This window comes from Anguilla anguilla, chromosome 9 (assembly GCF_013347855.1).
Source record: "Anguilla anguilla isolate fAngAng1 chromosome 9, fAngAng1.pri, whole genome shotgun sequence".
NCBI classification, from domain to species: Eukaryota; Metazoa; Chordata; class Actinopteri; order Anguilliformes; family Anguillidae; genus Anguilla; species Anguilla anguilla.
In genome coordinates this window covers 46,344,599-46,369,071 of record NC_049209.1, presented here as the reverse complement: position 1 = coordinate 46,369,071, position 24,473 = coordinate 46,344,599, and the positions used below count along the sequence as shown (strand labels likewise).

The window sequence follows — 24,473 nt, the reverse complement described above, 5'->3', positions numbered from 1 at the left end:
TGTGTTTGTATGTGTGTGTGTGTGTTTGTGTGTGTGTGTATGTGTGTGTGTGTTTATGTACGTATGTGGTGTTAACCTTTCTCCCTCCCTCTGTAGGTTTCACGTGTGGATGGGACAGTGGAGAGCGCCCCCTGCCTGAAGCTGACCCACAAGACGTTCGGCTCGCAGAACGCCAACACGGACATGCTGTTCCTGCGCCTGAGCATGCCCATCGAGTTCCACGAGACCTTCAAGGTGCCGGCGGGCACCACGCCCCTCACCCGCTCCCTCACCATCCCCGAGGACGAGGCGCTGGAGGTGGACCCCAACTCGGAGTTCGAGATGCTGAAGAAGTCGGCCACCCGCCGGGAGCAGGAGGAGAAGGAGAAGGAGCCGTCCGTTCCCAAGGAGATCCCCGGCAACAAGGGAGGAGAGAACGAGAAGGACGCCTCCACGGAGAAGAGCAAGAAGAGAGGGTGGGTGAAGGATGGAAGATGTTTTTATTTTCCCTGAGGAGAGAGAAGGCAGAATTAGTGCAATAAAGCATGACTTGGCCATCATTAGCTTCAAAACATTGGATTGAACTGCAGTAAATAATGAGTCTGAGTAAATATATTGTCATGTCGGGCTGTGCTATATACCAGTACAAAATTTTAAAATGGTACTAGACCAGCATTTTAAAAAATGTTATACTTTATGAAAATGCTCCAGACATTCCTTTCTATTCCAACGAAATGATTACCATCCATTGGAAGCTAAATACTGTGACTTCGGGAACTGAAGGGAATGTTGAAGTAGTGGGCCCACACTGTTGTGCTGTACGTTTCAGGTTCCTGTTCAAAGCCAAGAAGGCGGCCTTCATTGCCCCTCCCCCGGTGGTTCCCACGGTGCCGCGCCTGATGGAGGACGTCGTCCCGGACGATCGGGACGACGTGGACATCATCCTCAACACCACCACGGTGTGACCTTTGAACTTACCTTCCTCTGTCTAACACTTCATCGTCTCACCACGTCCGATGTTTGGTTCTTCACTCAGACAAAACTAACGTTGAACACTCTATAAGCCAAATGTCAGAAAACCAAGTGGAAACAAGGCAGAAAAGCTAGCAAACTACAGTCAGCCAACTAGCATACTTTTTTTCGCTTTGTTATTTCCAGTATGATACTTTTTCAAATGGGCCTTGAAGCAAGGCAGCGAATCTGTCATTTGTGGTAGATTATTTTTGCTTGCAGTATTCCAGTTTACTGGTAACAGTCTCTCTGTAGTGTTGTAACTGGGAACAGCCTCTCTCTAGTGTTGTCACTCAGGAAGAGTATTTGACTGTGTCTCCTCCCCATCTCCCATCTTCCCGCAGTACTACTACTCAGTACGGGTCTTTGCGGGGCAGGAGCCCAGCGGTGTGTGGGTGGGCTGGGTCACCCCTGACTACCACCAGTACGACCTTCACTTTGACCTCAACAAAGTGCGCAATGTCACCGTCACCGTGGGCGACGACAAGGGCAACATTCACGACAGGTAAATTCAGGAGGACGCACACACAGACACACACGCGCGTGCACACACACCCACACACACACACACATATGCACAGACACACACATGCGTGCACACACACCCATCCACACACACACACAGCCCATGAATCTGTTATTTGTGTCTTGCAGTATGAAGCGGAGTAACTGCTACATGGTGTGGGGAGGGGAGTTCAGCAACAGCTCCCAGCAGACCCGCATCAGCCAGGAGGACCTTCTGATTGGCTGCCTGGTGGACCTCGACACCGGCCTCATGACCTTCACAGCCAATGGGAAGGAGATCAATACTTTCTACCAGGTGGGAGCGTGAGAAGGCTGTGGTGTTTCCCTGAGGTCTCTGTGCTGGAGGTGTTTCTGTATAATGCTGGGGGTGTGTCCGTATAATGCTTGGGGTGTGTCCAGGTAATGCTGGGGGTGTGTCCATGTAATGCTGGGGGCGTGTACATGTAATGCTGGGGGGTGTGTCCATGTAATGCTGGGGGCGTGTCCATGTAATGCTGGGGGGTGTGTCCATGTAATGCTGGGGGTGTGTCCGTGTAATGCTGGGGGTGTGTCCGTGTAATGCTGGGGGTGTGTCCATGTAATGCTGGGGGTGTGTCTATGTAACCCTGGGGGTGTGTCTGTGTGACACTTGGGGTGTGTACATGTAATGCTGGGGGTGTGTCTATGTAACCATGGGGGTGTGTCCGTGTGACACTGGGGGTGTGTCTGTGTAATGCTGGGGGTGTGTCCGTGTAACACCGGGGTTCTGTGTTGCAGGTGGAGCCCAACACCAAGCTCTTCCCCGCCGTGTTTGTGCAGCCGTCCAGTCAGAACGTGTTGGCAGTGGAGCTGGGCAAACTCAAGGTGAGGACCTCACACAGTCTAACCATCGTCTCTGAAAATCAGTCCCTCTTACATTTTACGGCCATCTGTCTTTTTTGCATTATTATTTGGCCTTTTTTGTGTTAATTGCTGCTCTACACCTGTTCTTTCTTTCATTCTCACTGTCCCTTCCTCATTCTCTTGCTTGTTGTCTCTCTCCCCTCCACCAAAATGACTTTTTTTTGTCTCCAATCTTCTCTCAGATGCCTGGCCTTATATGCTGCAATTCAGCTGCAAATGGCTATTTAAGAATTAGCTTAAATATAAACCTAAACCTCCGCAAAAGCTTAAACTCAAACCCCTGCACCTCCCTGTGGCTCAGACTGCCCCTCTTTGTCCCCCCCCCCCCCCCCACCCAGAACATCATGCCGATCTCGGCGGCCATGTTCCGCAGCGAGCGCAAGAACCCGGTGCCGCAGTGCCCGCCGCGGCTGGACGTGCAGATGCTGACCCCGGTGATCTGGAGCCGCATGCCCAACCACTTCCTGTCGCCGGAGACGGTGCGGGTGAGCGAGCGGCACGGCTGGTCGGTGGTCTGCAGCGAGCCGCTCACCATGATGGCCCTCCACATCCCCGAGGAGAACAGGTCTGCTTGGCTTAACGGACAACTCTGACCCGCGGCCCAGTGTCTAGTGTGCTGACCTCATAGTGGTGTGAATGTAATGGTGCACTCTTTACTATATGATAATTATTCAATGTAAAAGACATGAGATTGTGAAGGAAAAAAGACAGTGGACCACTCAATCTTGTAAGGGAATGAAATGCAAGAGAATATTGATGATGTTGTTGTGATGTAGAGGTCTAAATACCTCCAGAAGATTGGCATACATGCCTTGAGACCCTACACTGCAGCTAGCTCAATGTGATTAGTGAAACGAAATGCATATGCATCTGTCCATGCAGTTCTCTTCACCAGCTTGCTCTCACTTTCTCCCTCCCTCTCGCACTCTCTTTTTCTCACCCTCTCTCTCTCTTTCCCTATCCCTCGCTCTCTCTCTCTCTCTCTTTCTCTCCCTACCCCTCTCCCTCCCTCCCTCTCCCCGTGCACAGGTGCATAGACGTGCTGGAGCTCTCCGAGCGCCTGGACATGCTCAAGTTCCACTACCACACGCTGAAGCTCTACTGCGCCGTCTGCGCGCTGGGCAACAACCGGGTGGCGCACGCGCTCTGCAGCCACGTGGACGAGTCGCAGCTCTTCTACGCCATCGAGAACACCTACCTGCCCGGCCCCATGCGCAGCGGCTACTACGACCTGCTCATCAGCATGCACCTGGAGTCCGCCAAGCGCGCCCGCCTCATGACCAACAAGGAGTTCATCGTGCCCATGACCGACGACACCCGCACCATCATGCTCTACTCGGACGCCGAGAAGGCCCACGCCCTGCCCGGGGTGGGGCTCACCACCTGCCTGCGCCCCAAAGTCCAGTTCTCCCCCGTCAGCTTCGTGGGGACCAACCCCGACGTCTATACCCTCAGCCCCGTCATCCCCTTAGAGGTACCCGAGAGAGAGAGAGGGGGGAAGGAGGGGTTTCGAGATTTTTTTTTTTTGTGTAATACACTCCTGCTGGTGGGTGATGTATGATTGAAGCTTTAAGAGCCCCATTATAGCTACAGTTAGATATATAAGCCCAATCGAATGTTCACTGCATTCAGAGCGTCAAAATTTGATGAATACAGAATTTCTGAGATATGAATTAAACCATATTTTACGTGCCTTTATCATCTCGCAAGCTAGCTATATTTGGGCTGCTAACTAGCTAAGCTCTTGGCTATGGAAATCAGAATTGCTAGCTACATAACTAACGTTTTGTATCTAGTGTAACTCACAACTGCTAGTTAGCTAGCTAGGTAGGTGTACTTGTTAATGTACCAGTGACTTGTACATACACATGCACAAAACTGTGTGCTGAAGTACACAATCATGTGACAGCCTTGTGTCCAATAAGAGGTCAATACTTACAGATGCACTGGAACAGGAAACGGGGATGCACCAGCGTCGTTACACCACTGCTACTCATCGCTCCTGCTACGTTTCTCTCTCACCCACCAGGTCATGAAGACCAAGGCCCTCAACATGCTGACGGAGGCGGTGGAGGACGGCGGCCAGGCCATGCGGGACCCTGTAGGGGGCAGCGTGGAGTTCCACTTCGTCCCCATCCTCAAGCTCATCAGCACCCTGCTCATCATGGGCGTCTTCGGTGACGAGGACGTCAAGCACATCCTCAAGATGATCGAGCCCAACGTGTTCGGCCCGGAGGCGGAGCCTCCAGCGGAGGAGGGCGGGGCCGGGGGAGGGGCCAGGAAGGGAGAGGAGGAGCAGAAGCCCAAGGAAGTGAAGGAGCGGGGCGCGGAAGCGAAGGAAGAGGAGGAAGGGCTGGATGAAGAGAGCGAGGGAGAGGTGGAAGATGAGGGAGTAGGACAGGACGACGAAGAGGAGGAGGATGAGGAGGAAGAGGAGGAGGAAGAAGAGCTGGAATTGGAGGAGGAGCTGGAGAAGGAACATGGGGAAAAGGAGGGAGAAGAGGAGGGTGCTGGAGAGAAAATGGATGGAGAGAAGGCGCCAGAGGAGAAGGAGAGGGAGTCGGGGGCGGGCGAGGCGGAGGCAGAAGTGAGGGAGGGGCCAGAGGAAGGACTGCTCCAGATGAAGCTTCCAGAATCTGTCAAACTGCAGGTCAGTCTCTCCCTCTCTCTCTCTCCCTCGCTCTCTCTCTATTTCTCTCTCTCTCTCTGTCTCTCTCTCTTTCTCACACGTGCACTCATTCAGTTTCAAATGCTGTGTATGTACTTATTGCTGTTTTTGTTCGAATACACTACAGAAATATGAAACCAAACAGGTTGTACAGTAGGTAGAACACTCTTATTCTACCTACTGTACAACTCCCATTGTGTAAAAAAGTATCTTTTTAAAGGATTACACAGCTTAAACATACCAGCACAACTTGAGTCATTTAATCCAGTTGGGAGTAAAGATGGCCGCAGGTCTTAAACAAACTGTCGTTTGACCTCTGACCCTCCCTTCCAGATGTGCACTCTGCTCCAGTACTTCTGCGACTGCGAGCTGCGCCACAGGGTGGAGGCCATCATCGCCTTCTCCGACCAGTTCGTCAACGAGGTGCAGTCCAATCAGAGGATGCGCTACAACGAGCTCATGCAGGCGTTCACCATGAGCGCCGCCGAGACCGCCCGCAAGACCCGCGAGTTCCGCTCGCCCCCGCAGGAGCAGGTACGCGCCCCGCCAGCGCGTACTCATCCACTGCGTACTCAGCCAGCGCGTACTCAGCTAGTGTGTACTCAGCCAGCGTGTACTCAGCTAGTGTGTACTCAGCCAGCGCGTACTCATCTAGTGCGTACTCAGCCAGCGCGCTAGCGCATACTCAGCCAGCGCGTACTCAGCTACTGCGTACTCAGCCAGTGCACACTCAGTCAGTGTGTACTCAGCCACTGCGTACTCAGCCAGCGCGTACTCAGCTAGTGTGTACTCAGCCAGCGCGTACTCAGCTAGTGTGTACTCAGCCAGCGCGTACTCAGCTAGTGTGTACTCAGCCAGCGCGTACTCAGCTAGTGTTTACTCAGCCAGCGCGTACTCAGCTAGTGTGTACTCATCCACTGCGTACTCAGCCAGCGCGTACTCAGCCAGTGTGTACTCATCCACTGCGTACTCAGCCAGCACGTACTCAGCTAGTGTGTACTCAGCCAGCGCGTACTCAGCTAGTGTGTACTCAGCCAGTGTGTACTCAGCCAGTGCGTACTCAGCCAGCGCGTATTCAGCTAGTGCGTACTCAGCCAGCACGCTAGCGCATACTCAGCCAGCGCGTACTCAGCTACTGCATACTCAGCCAGCGCGCACTCAGTCAGTGTGTACTCAGCCACTGCGTACTCAGCCAGGGCGTACTCAGCTAGCGCATACGCATTTCTCTGTAGGATGCGAGCCATGAAAACAAACTGTTTGCAAACAGTATCACTCCACACACAAACTTGCTAACAATTTAAATTACTGAATAAACTATACTGTGTCATCAGTTATTTGTTTCTATATGTTGTAGCAGTTTTCTAAAAGCAGTGCTTTTTAAAAAAAATATTTTAATTATTCTTTGCAATTACTTTCTGTGAAGCGCATTGAGTTGCACTTACTGTATGAAATGTGCTATACAAATAAAGTTTGATCGATTGAATATGGCAATCGAGGCTGCGCTGTATCGTGATACCTGCTAACTATCACGATAGCAACAGACCTGTAGCCATGACTGTATCCACGATCCAGCGCTGTCTCTCATGCCGTATTGCTTAAGTACAGCGGAGGGGGACCGTAGTACAGAATGAAGTGAGAGGCAAGGACGAAACGGCCATCTTTGCGACAGCTCGTCTTGGGCTTTAAAGGAAGGACAGCGATGCGTCTGCACTGGAGCTCCGGTTATTTCCATTTCTATTCAATTCCGTTCCGCCAGAAATTAAGTTAAATTCAATAATTGAAAATGTGCTGAATCGCGTTAGCTGAAATGAAATTGACCCCAGTCTTAACTTGCTGATTTTATCAAGCTGCAACCCCTTGTGCATGTGTGTGTGTGTGTGTGTGTGTGTGTGTGTGTGTGTGAGAACAGATCAACATGCTCCTGAACTTCAAGCACTTCATGGACGAGGAGGACAGCCCCGTCCCTGAGGAGGTTCGAGAGGCTCTGCAGGCGTTTCACAACGACCTGCTGGCGCACTGCGGTCAGTCTGGGTTCTCCTGCTGCATCACACGTGCTAACCCAGGGTCTGGGTGTGACTGAAATTACTCCTGTAGAGATTGAAAGACTAACATTTCATTCTGTTTTAGGCTTTATGGAATGTTGTTCCAGCATTCTACATCAGTGTTCTAGAACTCCATTGAAATTTCAATAACCAGTAGTGATTGTTACATCAGCATTAGAATATTCGGGCAAGAACATTCTAACGGGGGGCACTGAATGTCCTCGTTCTCCCTCTTCCTCTCTCACCGGTCCAGGCGTGCACATTGAGGAGGAGGAGGAAGAGGCGGAGGTGGACACGTCCCTGCGCGGGCGGCTCTTCAGCCTGGTGGACAAGGTCAGGAGCTTCCGCAGGAAGAAGGTGGAGGAGGAGCCAGAGCCTGCGGAAGAGCCCAAACCCAGTGAGAGCCTGCAGTCTTCTGTCCTCCTTCATTCAGACACACCAATGAGACAAAGCACCACCATGCTCACATGTTGCTATTCATCATATCATTATTGAATAAAAAAACATAATTTGTTGGTTAAATTTGAAGGGCAGTAAAATGCAGTTGTTATGAGGTCTGTACTTTCTTAGTTTGCCTATATGTTCTCTTTCAAATTGTTTTTTCTCTACTGTGAGAAAGGTGCATTGAAATTCATGAGACCCCCTGAACAAAGTTTTGATAGCCTCAGGCACACTAACGTCAAAGGGCCAAGCACTTTCTGTCAAAGCATCACCTCACTCTTTAGAAACTCTCTATCTGATATCAAAGCTTGCTCTGCCCCCCCCCCCCCCCCCCCTCAGGCACCCTCCAGGAGCTCATCTCCCACACCATGATCCACTGGGCCCAGGAGTCGTTCATCCAGAACCCGGAGCTGGTGCGGCTCATGTTCAGCCTGCTGCACCGGCAGTACGACGGGCTGGGCGAGCTGATCCGGGCGCTGCCCAAGGCCTACACCATCAACGCCGTGTCCGTGCAGGACACCATGGACCTGCTGGAGTGCCTGAGCCAGATCCGCTCGCTGCTCATCGTGCAGATGGGGCCCGAGGAGGAGAGGCTGATGATCCAGAGCATCGGGTCAGTACCCCGAGGGGGGGGGCGAGGGGGGAGGTCCACTTCAGCTCCAGGAACGTTTGAAGACACTCAGGCATATCTCAGATTCATCCCAGGGCCCACGTTTACCGCAGATTCCTGACCTGTTTCAGCAAGACCAAAAGCAATGACCATTTTTACAATGACAGAATTAAAATACCTACACATGTATAGATTAATTTTGAAATTATATATGGAGTATGAATTTAAAGTTATGTGTACTTTCGGCATTACACAGAGTGGTGTTCATACTTTGTCATAAGCATAGGAGCAGCTCTCTTATGATGCAGGGTATTACTTGTTTTGTGCTCTGATCATTTGAATTACCATCTTCAGATAGTAAAAAATGATCTTTTTTTTTTTTTTTAATTTGAGTGGGTTTTTCCTTTAAATCTCAACCAAACCTCCGCCCCTCTCAGGAACATCATGAGTAACCGGGTGTTCTACCAGCACCCGAACCTGATGCGTGCTCTCGGCATGCATGAGACTGTCATGGAGGTCATGGTCAACGTGCTGGGCGGTGGAGATTCTAAGGTAATTTATTTTATTTTTTATTCATTTTATTTATTTTTGCCCTTTTAGATTTTTGGTTCATTGTAGATGTCAGAACAACTGTAAGAATAATGAAAGTAACTTTACTGTGATTAGAAAGTAATGAACCAAAAATAAAAGAACTGCATACAAAGATCAACCACAATCAACTTTAAATAAGGAAAAACAATGGACAGATTTTGTGATTTTTTTAAAGACCGCAGCACATTATTATTCTGTGGTTTAAATTTACTGTTACATTTGCCATAAGTAAAGGTGCACGTTTGAGGATAATCACAATAACAAGCTGTCTGTTCCTCTGCCCGTCTCTCTCTCCTCTTCCTCTCTGCAGGAGATCCGGTTCCCAAGGATGGTGACCAACTGCTGCCGCTTCCTGTGCTACTTCTGCCGGATCAGCCGGCAGAACCAGCGCTCCATGTTCGACCACCTCAGCTACCTGCTCCAGAACAGCGGCATCGGCCTGGGTGAGGGAGCGGGTCGCACAGCGATCTGCGTTATTATTATCTTCAGCAGTGCTCTGAGCTTTAGACCAATCGTGTGCCATGGAGGACCAAGGGTATGCAGATTTTTGTTCCAACCAATCACTACACCTGTTGATTTCACTAATTAGTTGCCTACTTTCCAGTTGAAGGTGTGTTAATTAGTGAACTCAGCAGGTGTAATGATTGGTTGGCCTCTCTCAACCATCCTTGGCCAAGAGTATGCAGATTTTCATTCCAACCAATCGCTACACCTGCTGATTTCACTAATTAGTTGCCTTCTTTCCGGTTGATAGTGTGTTAATTACTGAACTCAGCTGGTGGAGTGATTGGTTGGCATGAAAACCTGCATACTCTCGGCCCTCCATGGCACATGATTGGGCACCCCTGGTTTAGCCCAACAGTGCTGTGTTACATGACCACAGTAGTCCTGGCAGTGCCCAACATGAGCCCCATGACTGGCTGAATTAATGATGTCATTTAGGGATGCGAGGCTCCACCCCTCTGGACGTGGCGGCGGCGTCCTGCATCGATAACAACGAGCTGGCCCTGGCGCTGCAGGAGCAGGACCTGGAGAAGGTCAGATACGCCCCCTCCTTACACACACTGCGGTCATGTGACATCAGGGACTGGAAACTGCACAGCTCATCTTATTATTATTATTCTCTTGCTCTCTCTCTCTCTCTCTCTCTCTGAAGTTGAAGTTTAAATGGTTTTATTGGCATGAATGGAAATTAACCAATTTCCATTGTTGCGAAAACAAGACAATACTTAATAAGCATTTATAAATAAATAAACCACAAATATGGTATACTAAGTGATGATAGCAGGTTATTACATGACGTAATTGGATATATTATTATATATTGGATATGCTGTCATTCACTCTCCCTCTCCCAGGTGGTGAAGTACCTGGCCGGCTGTGGGCTGCAGAGCTGTCCGATGCTTCTGTCCAAGGGCTACCCTGACATCGGCTGGAACCCGTGTGGCGGAGAGCGCTATCTGGACTTCCTCCGCTTTGCTGTGTTCGTCAACGGTGAGCGTGCGCTTCCGAAATCCTTCCCAGGGCACCCCATCAGTTCCGCTGAATTACAGTTCCTTCACGATCAGCAGAGTGGTCAAGGTTAATAACCCTGGTGTCCCCTCTGGTTCGCCCCCCCCCCCCACCCCCCTGTCCAGGAGAGAGCGTGGAGGAGAACGCCAACGTGGTGGTGCGTCTGCTGATCCGCCGGCCCGAGTGCTTCGGCCCCGCCCTGAGGGGGGAGGGGGGCAACGGGCTGCTCGCCGCCATCGAGGAGGCCATCAAAATCTCAGAGGACCCCGCCCGGGACGGGCCCACGGTCAAGAAGGACCGACGCTTCCCCATGTAAGAAAGAGCCAAAGACAGGACGGGTTGGAGAAGAGAGTGGAACAGGTGGCGGGAGTTAATTCGCTAACAGGGCCTGGCATTAATGAGGAAGCAGAGAGCGGACCTGGGTCAAATACATATTTGTTTTGGATTCAGATACTTTTCTGTGCTCTGTTGATCTTGCCTGGTGTAACTGAGCCTGCCAATATGACCAGAAGGCAGGGTTTGCACTTTCTGAGAGTATTTAATTGGTTCCAATACACCAGACAAGATCAGTAAAGGTTAGAAAAGTACTTGAATCCAAAACAAATACTGTATGCATTTTACCCAGGTCTGACAGAGAGCTTTGGAATGAGCTGTGCTTCTGAACATTGCAGAGTAAACATTGTTAAGCACTTGACCTTTGACCTCCCTTTGCTCATGCACATATTTCTTTCTCCTGTGACTTGCTGGCAGGTTTGGAGGGGAGGAGCAGCAGGAGGACAACAGGGTGCATCTTGGGAACGCCATCATGTCCTTCTACTCCGCCCTCATTGATCTGTTGGGCCGTTGTGCCCCTGAGATGCACGTGAGTTCCTGGTCCCCTTTGGTCCAAACTGATCTGCTGATATCTCCAATGGGCATATTGAGATAGATAGGCCATGGCTGAAACAGCTCACTTGCCTACTATTGAGTATATACAAGTTGCATACCACTTGTATACTTAATAGTCGGCAATTAACGTGATTCAGACAAGACCATTCACTCAGTCGTTAGTGGGAATGGTGAGGTGAGGAAAGATGTCAGCAGCAAAGTATAATGACATCGGTAGTGTAGTATAGTAGGTTGGGAACTGGGCACGAAACTCAGAGGTGGAGCACTGTCACGGTAACCTTCAGCAAGGTATTTAACCAGCTACGTTAACAGGTGTAAAATTAAAAAAGTATGTAAAAATATAAGCTGTGTTCGCCAGCTGAACTAAGAATATATGTACGGTATATGATGTCATTCTTGGCGTGTCCCTGCCTCCTCTCTACAGTTGATCCAGGCTGGCAAGGGTGAGGCTCTGAGAATCAGGGCCATCCTGAGGTCCCTGGTGCCCATCGAGGACCTGGTGGGGGTGATCAGCCTGCCCGTCCAGATCCCCACCTTCGGGAAAGGTGAGACACGGGGAAGCAAATGCAAAGCTAAATATTGCAAGTGTTTCTTTATTGTCTGCATCGTCCTTCTGTCATTATATACTGAACTTGAGGAATATCTTCTAATAGGAAAATAATGAGGCAACGTGGTCTGAGTAGGTTTTATTAGTGCAAAAAGTCTGCTTATTACTGATGTTCAGGTTATGTTAAGGCGCTCATTACTCAGCTCTGTGTTTTACTTGTGGCCCGTCTCTCTCTCTCTCTCTCTCTCTCTCTCTCTTCGTGCAGATGGCAGCATCATCGAGCCAAAGATGTCGGCCAGCTTCGTTCCGGACCACAAGGCTCCCATGGTGCTGTTCCTGGACCGCGTGTACGGCATCGACAACCAGGACTTCCTCCTGCACGTGCTGGAGGTGGGCTTCCTGCCGGACATGAGGGCAGCCGCCTCGCTCGACACGGTGAGTCCCTGGCCCTTCTTTCCTATTGGCTCATCCCAACAGCCCTTTCTATGTGTCACGATGAATCACAGGCCCTTCTTTCCTATTGGCTCATTCCAACAGCCCTTTGTCTGTTTCCCTTTGAGTCCTGGCGGTTTATTGGTTCAATGGCACAGGCATTTGTCTGTGTCACCACAGATATTTCATGGTTGTTCTCCTGTGTTTAACACTAGGGGAGGTTGAGGCAGAGTGGCCTCCAATTCAAGCTATGGTTTCAGTTAACCAATCATGGTGCCAACAGCCCCCACATCTCCCCAGGCCTGAAATCAGCCACTGTCCTCAGGTAGGAGGATGTGTTCCAGTACAACGCCTGCAATTTCCCTCTTTCTCCACCAGGCGGCGTTCAGCACCACCGAGATGGCCCTGGCCCTCAACCGCTACCTGTGCTCGGCGGTGATGCCGCTGATCACCAAGTGCGCCCCGCTGTTCGCCGGCACCGACCACCGCGCCATCATGATCGACTCCATGCTGCACACCATCTACCGCCTGTCCCGCGGCCGCTCCCTCACCAAGGCCCAGCGGGACGTCATCGAGGAGTGCCTCATGTCCCTGGTCAAGTCAGTCACACCACTGACTCCGCCCCCCTCCTGTTAACACCGCCCTGCTCACTCTCTGTACCTTTATTAACTGTCTTTTTATTTCCCATGCACACTGAAGAACTCTCCCCTCCTCTGTTTTGGCTTGACCTCATTCTCCCAGATTCCTTTCCTTTCTTTCCTAATCTTCATTTTCACACCTAATTTTAGTCAGTGTGAATATTTAATGGAAGGCTCTATGTATGTCCGCTAGTGCAAAATACAATGGGAGACACTTCAGAATAAGGTTCAGTTATAAATACTTCATAAAGTATTAATAACTCATGAACTCATTATACATCATGAACTATATTTTGACTGACTTCATTATGGTTGTAAATTTTTTATTATGATGTGTTCTAGGGATACTAGACAGAGGAATGCTACACAAGGCATATATGCACTGTAGCTCTGTTATATTTACAGTTACAAATTAAATTTGGTATTTAGCAGACGCTCTTATCCATAGTGACTTATAAAGTAATAGCATCAGCATCAGGAGAGAAGATTCAATACTAGCAGGGTCAGTGATTAACCTATAAGTGCCATGAAAACAATACGTGCATTGACAGTCAAGAATAGAATACAGAGCAAAGGGAAAGTAGACATACAACATAATACAAAGCAAGCAATAGGAGTGCATCGTAGTATCTGAACCCTAGGGTCCAAGCGTGTTAAGTCAGATGTGCTCAGCCCGTTTCCTGTCCCGCAGGTACCTTCGGCCCTCCATGCTCCAGCACCTGCTGAGGAGGCTGGTGTTTGACGTGCCCATCCTCAACGAGTATGCCAAGATGCCACTCAAGGTGCCAGGACACACAGTCACAAGATAAACATCTTATTCCCATTACCGATGGTTATTTAGTACCTGATTTTTAAAATTAAGTTCATTTAAGTTAGTTGCTGTGTGTAATATACAGTGTATCATTTTGATGATATCAGTGTTCATTGTCATCGTTGTGTTTTTGTTTCTATGATTTATATATTCACTGTTGCCTTGGTTGCAGCTGTTGACCAATCACTACGAGCGTTGCTGGAAGTACTACTGCCTCCCCAATGGCTGGGCCAATTTTGGAATCTCCTCAGAGGAAGAGCTGCACCTGACTCGCAAACTCTTCTGGGGCATCTTCGAGTCACTGGCTCACAAGGTGGGTCAAATAATGATTGGCAAAGATTTAACCCTTTGAACACCAGCAAAACTCCAGCATATTACTATATATACAGAATATTATCTATATATGTAATTTTTTTAATACTGGTTACGTAGTATATTTATTTAAAAATTCTCAGGTATCTGAAGGTGCGATTTCAAATTTTACTTGTGTTGAATTATTTCCTGTACATATTTGACACGTCGGATGGTAAGCCAGTCGCACAGGCCGACACATGCCCAACATTTCTGTGCCCACATATGACCCAGTTCTGACCTCAACAACCGCGCTCTCCCATCTTTGTCCTCCCCCCCCTTTCAGAAATTTGACTCGGAGCTGTTTAAGATCGCCATGCCGTGCATATGCGCCATCGCGGGGGCCATCGCCCCCGACTACGTGGACGCCAGCTACTCCTCCAAGACCGAAAAGAAGGCCTCGGTCGACGCCGAGGGAAACTTCGACCCCAAGCCCGTGGACACCACAAAGTGAGATGACATGATGGTGCCAGTGGTGGGAGGAAGTGATGTATGAATGAATAGCAAAAAGAGATGGGGGGAATTGCGGGTAGAAATACAAAGAAAAGGGAGTAGATTTGGCAGTCAGGAGCTGGAAGGACAGACAATTGTGTTTTTTTTTCTGATTAGTTACTCATTTACTCATCCACCCAGGCATAATAACCAGTCCTTGTTTTCTTCTAGTACTATCATTCCTGAGAAGCTGGATGGCTTCATCAACAAATATGCAGAATACACACATGACAAGTGGGCTTTTGAGAAGGTCAGTATCGAACAGGCAGTCATTCACAGTCTATTATAATTTTAACTTCTCAGAGATTAATGAAATGAAATACAGATTTTGTATTATTAAATACAACAAAAGAGTCATTATGTGATAATGGCACTTAGTCTGTGATGCTCTTATTGCATTAATTGGATTAGCGATTAGCACTGATACAGAGCATCCTTACAGCTGGCAGTTAGCTCTGTGTCCTTTTCTGCCTCCAGATCCAGAACAACTGGACCTATGGAGAGGTGCTGGATGAAAACGCCAAGACCCACCCCATGCTCAGGCCATACAAGACTTTCTCTGAGAAGGTTAGGGCAGTATCTGCCTGTGGTGCGCACTCTCGCACACTTAAACGTGGGGCTATGAGTTTCTCCCAAACATGTGACATGGGCAACCTGTAACCTGTGAGTATAAAAGATACTGTAAGATAGGATCACCCCTGCAGTAACTGAATGATCAACTCAGATGATAAAGGTACGGCAGTGTGTTGAGTGCTTAATTTCAATCATGAATTACTTTTTTTTTTCAGAAATTAGTGATATTTGCTATTTTCGCCTAACACTCATATGGTTTGCAGACATGCTCCTGAAAAGACTAAGGGCCGCATTCATAAGACCTTTAGTACGAGCAAAACCTTTTAGCACATACAAAACCAATAACATGACCAATGATTGGTCGTGGTATTTGTTTTGGACCAATCACTGGTTGTGTTACTGGTTTGTGTGTGCTAAAAGGCTTTTCACGTGCTTAAAGGCCTTAGTAAAAACATTAGCTACCGTGCAGCTTGGCCACTCAGTATCCCGCCATCTGTCCTTTAGGACAAAGAGATCTACCGCTGGCCCATCAAAGAGTCCATCAAGGCCATGATAGCGTGGGAGTGGACCCTGGACAAGGCCAGGGATGGAGAGGAGGATAAGACGGAGAAGAAGAAGACCCGCAAGATATCACAGACAGCACAGGTACAGCTGAAAGGGTGGTTATTAAACGCTGAGATACTGCCAAGCACAGTATGTGCCAGCCTGCCAGAACCTGGGGGGCATCATGATTGTCATTATTATCTACTTTTTAACAGGTTTTTTATTAAACTAATACAGTTTGAATTGCCTGTAATCCTTAGCTATGAGCATCTCTAGGAGGTATTGCTGAAGTTATTATTAATGATATCCTTTGTGTTTCGGCATTGCAGGCGACCTATGACCCCAGCCATGGCTACAGCCCCCAGCCCATTGACATCTCTGGCATGTCTCTGTCCCGAGAGCTGCAGGTAACGGACTGATTGAGGAAGGCTAGCACAGCGCTAATGTATGACGTCAGGACTGAAGCTTTATCTCTTTGTGCTTCTCCACGGCTCTCTCCCTCCCCCCTCCCCCCTCCCTCCCTCTCTTTCTCTCTCCCTCGCTCCCTCAGGCCATGGGCGAGCAGTTGGCTGAGAATTACCACAATACCTGGGGCAGGAAGAAGAAGATGGAGCTGCAGTCTAAAGGTGGGCGTCTGTGTGTATGTGTGTGCGTGTCTGTGTGTGTGCGTGTGTGTGTGCATGTGCGTGTGTGTGTGTGTGCGTGTGTGTGCATGTGCGTGTGTGTGTATGTGTGTGTGTGAGTATGTGTTTGTTGTGTGTGTGTGTGTGGTGTGTGTGTGCACGTTTGCGTGTGTGCATTAGAGAGAGAATGAGTGCTCCAGTGAGTAACCGGCGCATGCCTGTCTGCAGGGGGCGGTACCCATCCGCTGCTGGTGCCGTACGACACCCTGACGGCTAAGGAGAAGGCCCGGGACCGAGAGAAGTCCCACGAGCTGCTCAAATTCCTGCAGCTCCACGGCTACGCCGTCACCAGGTGTCACTCAAACCTCACGCTCTGCCTTGCTCACGGCTCGCCGCTCACGATTGGCGTGACAGAGCGCTCTCAGACCGTACTGTTTACGATTTACATTTGTGGCGGTGAAAGATGCCTGGATCAGAAACGCTGACTCACTGTCACGCGGCCTGTTTTTTCCTCCGCCTCCCCCTCTCTCTCCCTCCCCCCGTCTCTCAGAGGGCTGAAGGACATGGAGCTGGACACGTCTTCCATAGAGAAACGCTTCGCCTACGGCTTCCTGCAGAAGCTGCTCAAGTGGATGGACATCGCCCAGGAGTTCATCGCCCATCTGGGTACTGCGAGGAAGAGGAGGGTGGACATAGATAAATTGATCAGTTAACAGAGAGATGAAGAGTAGAGGTTTAGAAACAGAAGCATGGTACAGTTAAAATCAAACAAAATATACAATACTATTACTGGCTACATTGCATTTGAAGTACACCCTATCAGTGAAAATGCAAGGCCATACTATTAATTATTATTTAACCAGGTAAATTATTGAGAACATATTCTTGACCTGGGCAAGAGACGTAAGTACTAATTAGTTATTAAAAATGCAATATGAAGTTTGTGCAATGAGAAGAAACACAACAACATAACAGCAAATACAAAAAAGACTCAATAAAAATACAGGTCCAGTGTGGAAAAAAATCCATAAAGCAGGTCTCAATTAAAAATGAGAACTGCAGGATTTTGCAGTATGTTCTATGAATAAGCCAAATATATTTGTTGGGCCACATCATTATAGAACTAAAGCGATATGTGAATATTCCTGAGATCATAGGAATGAAACTGTATGATTACATAATATTAACTGAGATTGTGTGAGTATGAGGCTATGGGTAAAGCTATAGTAAGCCTGAGTGATTATGTGAGCGTGCATATAGGAGTCTGCATGAAGGATTGAGAGACCTGTCCAGGCCTCTCACACTCAAAAAATAAAAATGAATTGCTGGATTTACATAATAAAATTATGGACCATGGTTGCATGCAGTATTATTATTATATTATTAAGTTCCATATACTAAATAATATTTTGTGCAGCCACTGTTCATAATTTTATTAAGTAAGTCCAACAATTAATTTTTTGGAGTGCACCCAATGCATGCTGGGATAGGCTCCAGCCTCCCACGACCCAGACCGGGAATAAGCAGGTTAGATAATCGATGTTTGGACAAATGGATGGACTCTGTGTGAATAAGACCTCACTCACAGGTGCGTTCTGCCTGTGTAGAGGCTGTGTGAATGAGACTTTACTCACAGGTGCGTTCTGCCTGTGCAGAGGCTGTGGTCAGCAGCGGGCGGGTGGAGAAGTCACCACACGAGCAGGAGATCAAGTTCTTTGCCAAGGTGAGAGGGGCGGGACCGACACACTGTCAGACCAGGATCAGATGCGTTTCTGATGCGGTTTGATTCTTTAGAAGCCTGTAAAACTTGCAAAAAAACATCTGCTTGTGCCTGAGAAGCAAAACATTAAAAACTACATCACAACTCAGAGCACTGAAGGTGGTTTCTTAACCAAAGTGCTTGCACCTTTCTTTTTGGCACTTTTTTAATTACACTATTAAAGATTTTTATTTTATTTTCTCGCCTTTTGTATTTTATCTTGGCTTGTATCTTTTTTGTTTTAAGGACGTTTTTGTTTTATGACCAAAACATTCAATGACATGAGAGGAGAATCCTGATTAAAACAGCCGCTTCTTTTAAATTGCTAGTAACCTGCAGGACTGTTTTCTGGTGTCAGGAGGGTTTAAAGCACGTCAGATAATAATTGAGCCAGGTCTGCCTGCTGGATCGGTGGATGTGCTGACGACTGTGTGTCTGTGCCTCAGATCCTGCTGCCGCTGATTAACCAGTACTTTAAGAACCACTGCCTCTACTTCCTCTCCACTCCCGCCAAGATGCTGGGCAGCGGGGGGCTGTCCTCCAACAAGGAGAAGGAGATGATCGCCAGGTCAGTCCCGTGCTGCTCGCGCGCACTCAGGTGCACACACGCGCTCGTGCACGCTTAACGCAAGCACATGCACACACACACACATGAACACACACACATGCACTCATGCACACTCAGCACGAACACGTGCACTTGTGTGTGCATGCATACATGAGTGCACACGCACACACATACACACACCACCTGCAGCCGATGCATGTTCAGACAGCAGTGGATAAAACACGTGCGCATGCACTTGTGTCTGCACGCACACACACGCACGCACACACACACATCGAGTTCCGCGATCAACCATTTGGCAGAGCACAGACGAGCACCTGTGTCCGCCAGACTGAACGCTGCCGGCTGCCGTCCTGTAGCTGAGCTGTGCAGCGGTTGCCCTAGTCAGCTGTTGCTGGCAGCTTGTAGGTCTAACATCATGTCGGGGGGAGAGAGAAGCTCCGCAGGCTGGAACCCTCCCTCTCTCGCCCACCCACCCACAACACAGCTTCTGTGGACCCCTGCCCACAGCTGGGGCCGGTACTGCCAGAATAGGGGTGTGTCACTGCAGCAAAACCCACTGCTACAGCTGGGCTTACCACCCAGGAGGACCCACATAATGCATTTATAATGCTTACAGCACGCTTTGGAAGATTGATGGTCCCGGGCAAGGCGTGTCTAAAGCTCTCTAAATCTTTCTGAGCTGTGGAAGGTGCCGTAAACCTGCCATTGGCCGTTAGGAAATATCTACAGAAAGTACAAACATTCCCAGAGGGGGGAAACTGTCATTCTTCTTGTAAGAAGGCAAGGTAATGAATGGCTGTCAGTTTCTTAGTCATTTTAGGCTTATGCACTTCAGGCCTGGGGTGACATCACATACAGACTGCCTCTTGTCCAATTTACATGCAGTACATTGTGTTAAGGTATGTTCACATGCTCACGTCTATGCTCAGAGTTATGTTGATGGAGTAGAGGCCATTTTGTAATGTCTTTACCAGTATGCGCTCTCTTACAATGGTGGAAAGAAACGATGGATATCGTCATGACACGACTCCGTTTAAAAAGTCTGTCTCTCACTCTTCCTCTGTGTCTTCACTTCCTGTTTCCAACCCCCCCTCAGTTTCTTTTATCTCTTTTTTGGGGACTTGTTCTGTAAATTCCTTCTCTCCTTTTGTGTCAACCTTTCTTTCCCCCTTCTTTTCCTCCCTCTTTTTTCTCCTGTTCTTTTTTTTTCTTTCTCTTCCTCTTTTCCTGCTGTAGTATCTTCTGTAAAATGGCAGCTCTGGTGAGACACAGAGTTTCTCTCTTTGGTAAGAAACCTGCATGGAGTTCTGCTGACTCTGCCAGCCCCTCCCCTGCCTTTCTGCCCCTTTGACTAAACAGTCCTGTCTCCATTTTCTCCATGTTATTTTTCTTTATCTCCCTGTCTTATCTACCTTTCATTTCTTTTTTTAAAATTTGTGCCTCACTCTACCTCATCCTTCTTTCCCTTTCTCTCTCTCCCCTTTCTCTCACTCTCTCTCCCCTTTCTCTCACTCTCTCTCACCTTTCTCTCACTCTCTCTCTCCCCTTTCTCTCACTCTCTCTCTTCCCTTTCTCTCACCCTACCCCCTCTTTCTTTCTCTCTCCCTCTTTTTCTCTCTCTCTATTTCTCCATCTCTTCCCCCCTCTATCTCTGTCTCTCTCTCCATCTCTCTCCACCCTCTCTCTGTCGCTCTCTCCACCCCTCTCTCTCTCCCCTCTCTCTCTCTCTCCCTCCCTCTCTCTGAGTGCTCTGCAGTGCTTGGCTTTGCTCCTCTCCCAGTGTGTGTGTTTGAGCTGTCTCCAGGCTCGATTTTAGTCCCTCCCCAGGGGGACAGCCCTGTTGCTGGGAGTGGAATCAGCCCTCAGAGAGACAGAAACAGTCTCATGACCACAATTAGAGAAAACCCCAAAATAGCCCCGGCATCTAATAACCAAGCTAGCTATGCTTCTATTCAGATTGGCAAAACAATAGAACAAATAAAAAAATAGAACAGAAAAGTGCCATGATTTATACATGGTGAAACCAAAGTGTATAACAATACCCTTTAAAAAAAGTGGAGAATGTGCATTTTAACCACATCAATAGTTTGATTACATATCTAAAATTGTGGCATACCGAGCCAAATCCAGAAATTAAAAAAAAAGCCTTTGTCCCCAACATTATTGAGCTCTCTGTATATTTAATTTCATATATATGTATATATATGTATATATGTATACGTATATGTAATTTGGAGACTTCCTCCTTGATGCAACACAGAGATTTTATGCTGACATCATTCAGACTCAGGAGGCTGAATATAATTAGAGTACTGTTTGCTGTAGCCTACGTGCACTCGTTTGATTGGCCTCATGGATTTTCCTCTCCGTGCTCGATCTGGCAGGAGCTGCTGTGATGCGCCCGCTGGCTGTGCGCCCTGGCACGCTTGAGGCTCCGTCTGTTACCCTGCATTCCCGCTGCCTGCCCCCCCCCCACTCTCATTATTAATCCCCCGCCCGCCGCAAGAATCGATAACAAACGCCGATGATTTCATTTGCTGAGTTCCCTCTCCCTTCTGTTTCTTCTTCTTATGAATGCTCAGTGCTACGTAAGTCAATGTCCTGGATATTACAGTGCAGAATCGGCCTCTCGTATTAGTCCGGGTGTGAATTTACCTGCAGTCAACCCAGCTCCATTTTGATTCGATTGTGCCGCTGCCACCATCGGTTAATGACCTTTCACTCAGCAAACATGATGAAGAAAAACAGCGTAGTGACCTTTAGCCTTCAGACTGAGCTCAGTAGGCGACAGTGTGTTGGTGTGGCCTCTGGTCTTGATGTGAAGCGGAGGTGAGTCTATTTCGGGCCCCGCGTCTGTCGGGAAGTTGCCGTTGCCGTGGTAACCACGCCGCCTTGTGTGCAGGTACGGACGCTGCCGCTGTTGTCAACTGTCTGCACATTCTGGCCCGGTCACTGGATGCCAGGTACTACACACTCATGCACACACACTCATTCACACACACACACACGCACATACATACAGACACACACACAAAACTTTGCGGCTGTCTTCTGTACAGTTCTTCATAAATGCACAATTGTTTTATGTATTTGTGAATTGCGAGGACATGGAAAATTAATTGTAGAAAAGTAATAATTGCATTTTCCTTCACGGTAATGGAAATGCATAATTGGAAGTCTTTTACAGGCCTTCAATGATAATTTATTACACTTTATTCTACAATAACATGCCTGCCATCCTCTCTCCTCCCTTCTTTCTTTCTCCCCTTCTATCTTCCTGTTCATTTTATTTCTCTCTTACTCCATATGTTCCATATGTATCTCCTTCCACTTTCTTTTATCTTCTACTTTCCCTTTGTGCCCCACTCCTTTTCCTCTCTCTACCTCTCTCCCTCTCCCTCTCCCTCTCCCTCTCTCTCTCTCTCTCCCTCTCTCTCTCTCATTCACTCTCTCTCTCCCTCAGGACAGTGATGAAGTCGGGCCCTGAGATTGTGAAGGCTGGACTGCGCTCGTTTTTTGAAAGTGCCGCTGATGACATAGAGAAGATGGTGGAGAACCTCAAACTGGGCAAGGTGTCCAACCGCACCCAGGTCAGCAACATCTTCTTCTTCATCTTTTTCCTATTCCTCTTCTTCCTCTTCTTATTCTTCTTCTTCCTCTTCTTCTGACTACTGCTACTATGACAACTACTATTACTGTTGTCATATTTGTGTTTGATGTTTGGTGTGTCTGTGTTGGTGTGCAGGTGAAGGGTGTGTCTCAGAATATTAACTACACCACCATCGCCCTGCTTCCTGTGCTCACCTCCCTGTTCGATCACGTCGCTCAGCACCAGTTTGGGGATGATGTCATCCGTAAGTCTCCGCCCTAATGGCGTTGGGCCAATGTGGGTAAAGGGGAGGGCGTTCATCCACAGGAAACGGGTCATTCCTTTCTGGAGAAGACAGCTGTTAGAATATAACACCTGAAAATGCCTGTTTGTGACGTTATTAGCTCTGAAGTGGCTCCTGGGTAATGTAGTGTTTGCTTCTGTCGTGCAGTGGATGACGTGCAGATGTCATGCTACCGCATCATGTGTAGCATCTACTCTTTGGGCACTGTGAAGAACCCCCATGTGGATCGGTGAGTTAGTGTTACTGTGTGTGTGTGTGGTGTGTGTGTGTCTGTATAGTGTGTGTGGGTCCCTCAGGGTACCCGTGTCAGTGTGATTATTTCACGGCTGCAGACAGAGACCAGCTCTGGGGGAGCGTGTGAGTATGTGTGTGTGTGTGTATCTGTATAGTGTGTGTGTGTTTGCGCGTGTGTATGGGTTGCTCAGTGTACCCGTGTCAGTGTGATTGTCTCACGGCTGCAGACAGAGACCAGCTCTGGGGGAGTGTCTGGCTCACCTGGCTGCTGCCATGCCGGTGGCCTTCCTGGAGCCCCACCTGAACGAGTACAACGCCTTCTCCGTGTACACCACCAAGACCCCCAGAGAGAGAGCCAGTGAGTCTCTGTCTTTCACCCTCGTTATCTCTGTCTCTCTCGCACTCTGTGTCTCTTCACATGAACCAACACAAATGGCTTTTGAATATTTTGAAGGGGTACAGCAGTAAAATGTGCTCCACTTCTCCAGGCCTTATGGGGTCCTGCATTATTATCTGTCATTAACGGTGGCTGGATTTCCTTTATCTTACAGTCTTTCTCTTCCTATTCTCCCTTCTCCCTCTTTTCCCTCCTCTCCCCTCTCCACGCCCCCCCCCCCCCTCCCCCCCCGCCCAGTCCTGGGCCTGCCGAGCCACGTGCAGGAGCTGTGCCAGGACATTCCCGAGCTGGACATCCTGATGAAGGAGATAGGGGACCTGGCGGAGTCGGGCGCCCGCTACACGGAGATGCCCCACGTGATCGAGATCACCCTGCCCATGCTCTGCAACTACCTGCCCCGCTGGTGGGAGAGGGGGGTGGAGAACCACCCCGAGCAGGAGGGCAAGCTCTGCACCGAGGTCACCTCCGAGCACCTCAACCAGCTGCTGGGCAGCATCATGAAGATCGTGGTCAACAACCTGGGCATCGACGAGGCCTCCTGGATGAAGAGGCTGGCCGGTGAGATGGGGGAGTGGTACTGACAGTACAGTTTTGTTTATGACTCTGTCACCCCTCCACTCTATAATTTATTTCCGGTTTCCTGTCTTTGCTTCGGGGCCATATTTTGACACTTGATGTTTTAGGCAAGAGGAACCTTGTTTTGTGCAGTAACAAATGCACATACACCTCAGTGTTCATTTCTGTTATGCAAGAGGTGTATGTACTTTTGTATATGTGCCATTTATCTTAATTTACCCACTCCCTTCCTTCTTCTTCTGTTTCTCTCTCTTTCTCTCTCTCTTTCTGTCTCTTTCTCTCTCCCCCCTCTCTCCCTCTCCCCCTCTCCTTCTCTATCTGTCTGTCCCTGTCTCTCTCTCTCCCCCCATCTCTCCCTCCCCCCTCTCCCTCTCTCTCTCCCCACCCCCCCCTCTCCCCTGCAGTGTTCTCCCAGCCCATCGTGAGCCGGGCCAAGCCCGAGATGCTCAAGTCGCACTTCATCCCCACCATGGAGAAGCTGAAGAAGCGCACGGGCAAGGTGGTGGCCGAGGAGGAGCACCTGCGCATGGAGGGCAAGTCCGAGGGCGACGAGGAGGAGGGCACCATCCGCGACGAGTTCGCCGTGCTCTGCCGCGACCTCTACGCCCTCTACCCCCTGCTCATCCGCTACGTGGACAACAACAGGTACAGACGTCCTTCAGTCAAGCCTGTCCAACATTACTCCCACAATGCATCAGGCCCATTTCCCCCCTTCCTTGATAGCCCTTTGAAGAGTAGGTTTTTTGGAAAGTTTTTTCAAAATTCTAAGGCAGTGTTCTAGAACTACAATCATTACCAGTAGTGATTGTTACATCAGCAATGGAATGTTGAGTTCAGGACATTCTAATTACACATTTGTGATACCTTACTCCTTAAAGGGTTAA

The 24,473-nt window shown here is 48.9% G+C and overlaps 1 protein-coding gene across 10 annotated transcripts in view; it reads left to right on the top strand.

The window, feature by feature from the left end:
- Window positions 1–24,473, top strand: part of LOC118236393 (ryanodine receptor 1-like) — an 87,901-nt gene that overhangs the window by 28,095 nt on the left and 35,333 nt on the right. For all 10 annotated transcript variants that reach the window (XM_035434738.1, XM_035434730.1, XM_035434736.1 and 7 more), the window contains exons 30-70: window positions 97–455; window positions 809–938; window positions 1,335–1,495; window positions 1,645–1,810; window positions 2,272–2,358; window positions 2,736–2,962; window positions 3,427–3,871; window positions 4,427–5,047; window positions 5,399–5,599; window positions 6,975–7,086; window positions 7,361–7,504; window positions 7,888–8,161; window positions 8,596–8,710; window positions 9,060–9,192; window positions 9,692–9,786; window positions 10,108–10,243; window positions 10,387–10,573; window positions 11,012–11,123; window positions 11,574–11,694; window positions 11,962–12,131; window positions 12,507–12,727; window positions 13,458–13,548; window positions 13,750–13,890; window positions 14,215–14,378; window positions 14,592–14,670; window positions 14,898–14,987; window positions 15,498–15,638; window positions 15,866–15,943; window positions 16,087–16,162; window positions 16,388–16,511; window positions 16,710–16,825; window positions 17,815–17,882; window positions 18,365–18,486; window positions 19,726–19,775; window positions 21,392–21,452; window positions 21,953–22,079; window positions 22,235–22,343; window positions 22,530–22,611; window positions 22,844–22,974; window positions 23,251–23,571; window positions 23,994–24,234. In XM_035434738.1, coding sequence (XP_035290629.1) covers window positions 97–455; window positions 809–938; window positions 1,335–1,495; window positions 1,645–1,810; window positions 2,272–2,358; window positions 2,736–2,962; window positions 3,427–3,871; window positions 4,427–5,047; window positions 5,399–5,599; window positions 6,975–7,086; window positions 7,361–7,504; window positions 7,888–8,161; window positions 8,596–8,710; window positions 9,060–9,192; window positions 9,692–9,786; window positions 10,108–10,243; window positions 10,387–10,573; window positions 11,012–11,123; window positions 11,574–11,694; window positions 11,962–12,131; window positions 12,507–12,727; window positions 13,458–13,548; window positions 13,750–13,890; window positions 14,215–14,378; window positions 14,592–14,670; window positions 14,898–14,987; window positions 15,498–15,638; window positions 15,866–15,943; window positions 16,087–16,162; window positions 16,388–16,511; window positions 16,710–16,825; window positions 17,815–17,882; window positions 18,365–18,486; window positions 19,726–19,775; window positions 21,392–21,452; window positions 21,953–22,079; window positions 22,235–22,343; window positions 22,530–22,611; window positions 22,844–22,974; window positions 23,251–23,571; window positions 23,994–24,234 — 6,629 coding nt within the window. The remainder of the gene's footprint in view (window positions 1–96; window positions 456–808; window positions 939–1,334; window positions 1,496–1,644; window positions 1,811–2,271; window positions 2,359–2,735; window positions 2,963–3,426; window positions 3,872–4,426; window positions 5,048–5,398; window positions 5,600–6,974; window positions 7,087–7,360; window positions 7,505–7,887; window positions 8,162–8,595; window positions 8,711–9,059; window positions 9,193–9,691; window positions 9,787–10,107; window positions 10,244–10,386; window positions 10,574–11,011; window positions 11,124–11,573; window positions 11,695–11,961; window positions 12,132–12,506; window positions 12,728–13,457; window positions 13,549–13,749; window positions 13,891–14,214; window positions 14,379–14,591; window positions 14,671–14,897; window positions 14,988–15,497; window positions 15,639–15,865; window positions 15,944–16,086; window positions 16,163–16,387; window positions 16,512–16,709; window positions 16,826–17,814; window positions 17,883–18,364; window positions 18,487–19,725; window positions 19,776–21,391; window positions 21,453–21,952; window positions 22,080–22,234; window positions 22,344–22,529; window positions 22,612–22,843; window positions 22,975–23,250; window positions 23,572–23,993; window positions 24,235–24,473) is intronic.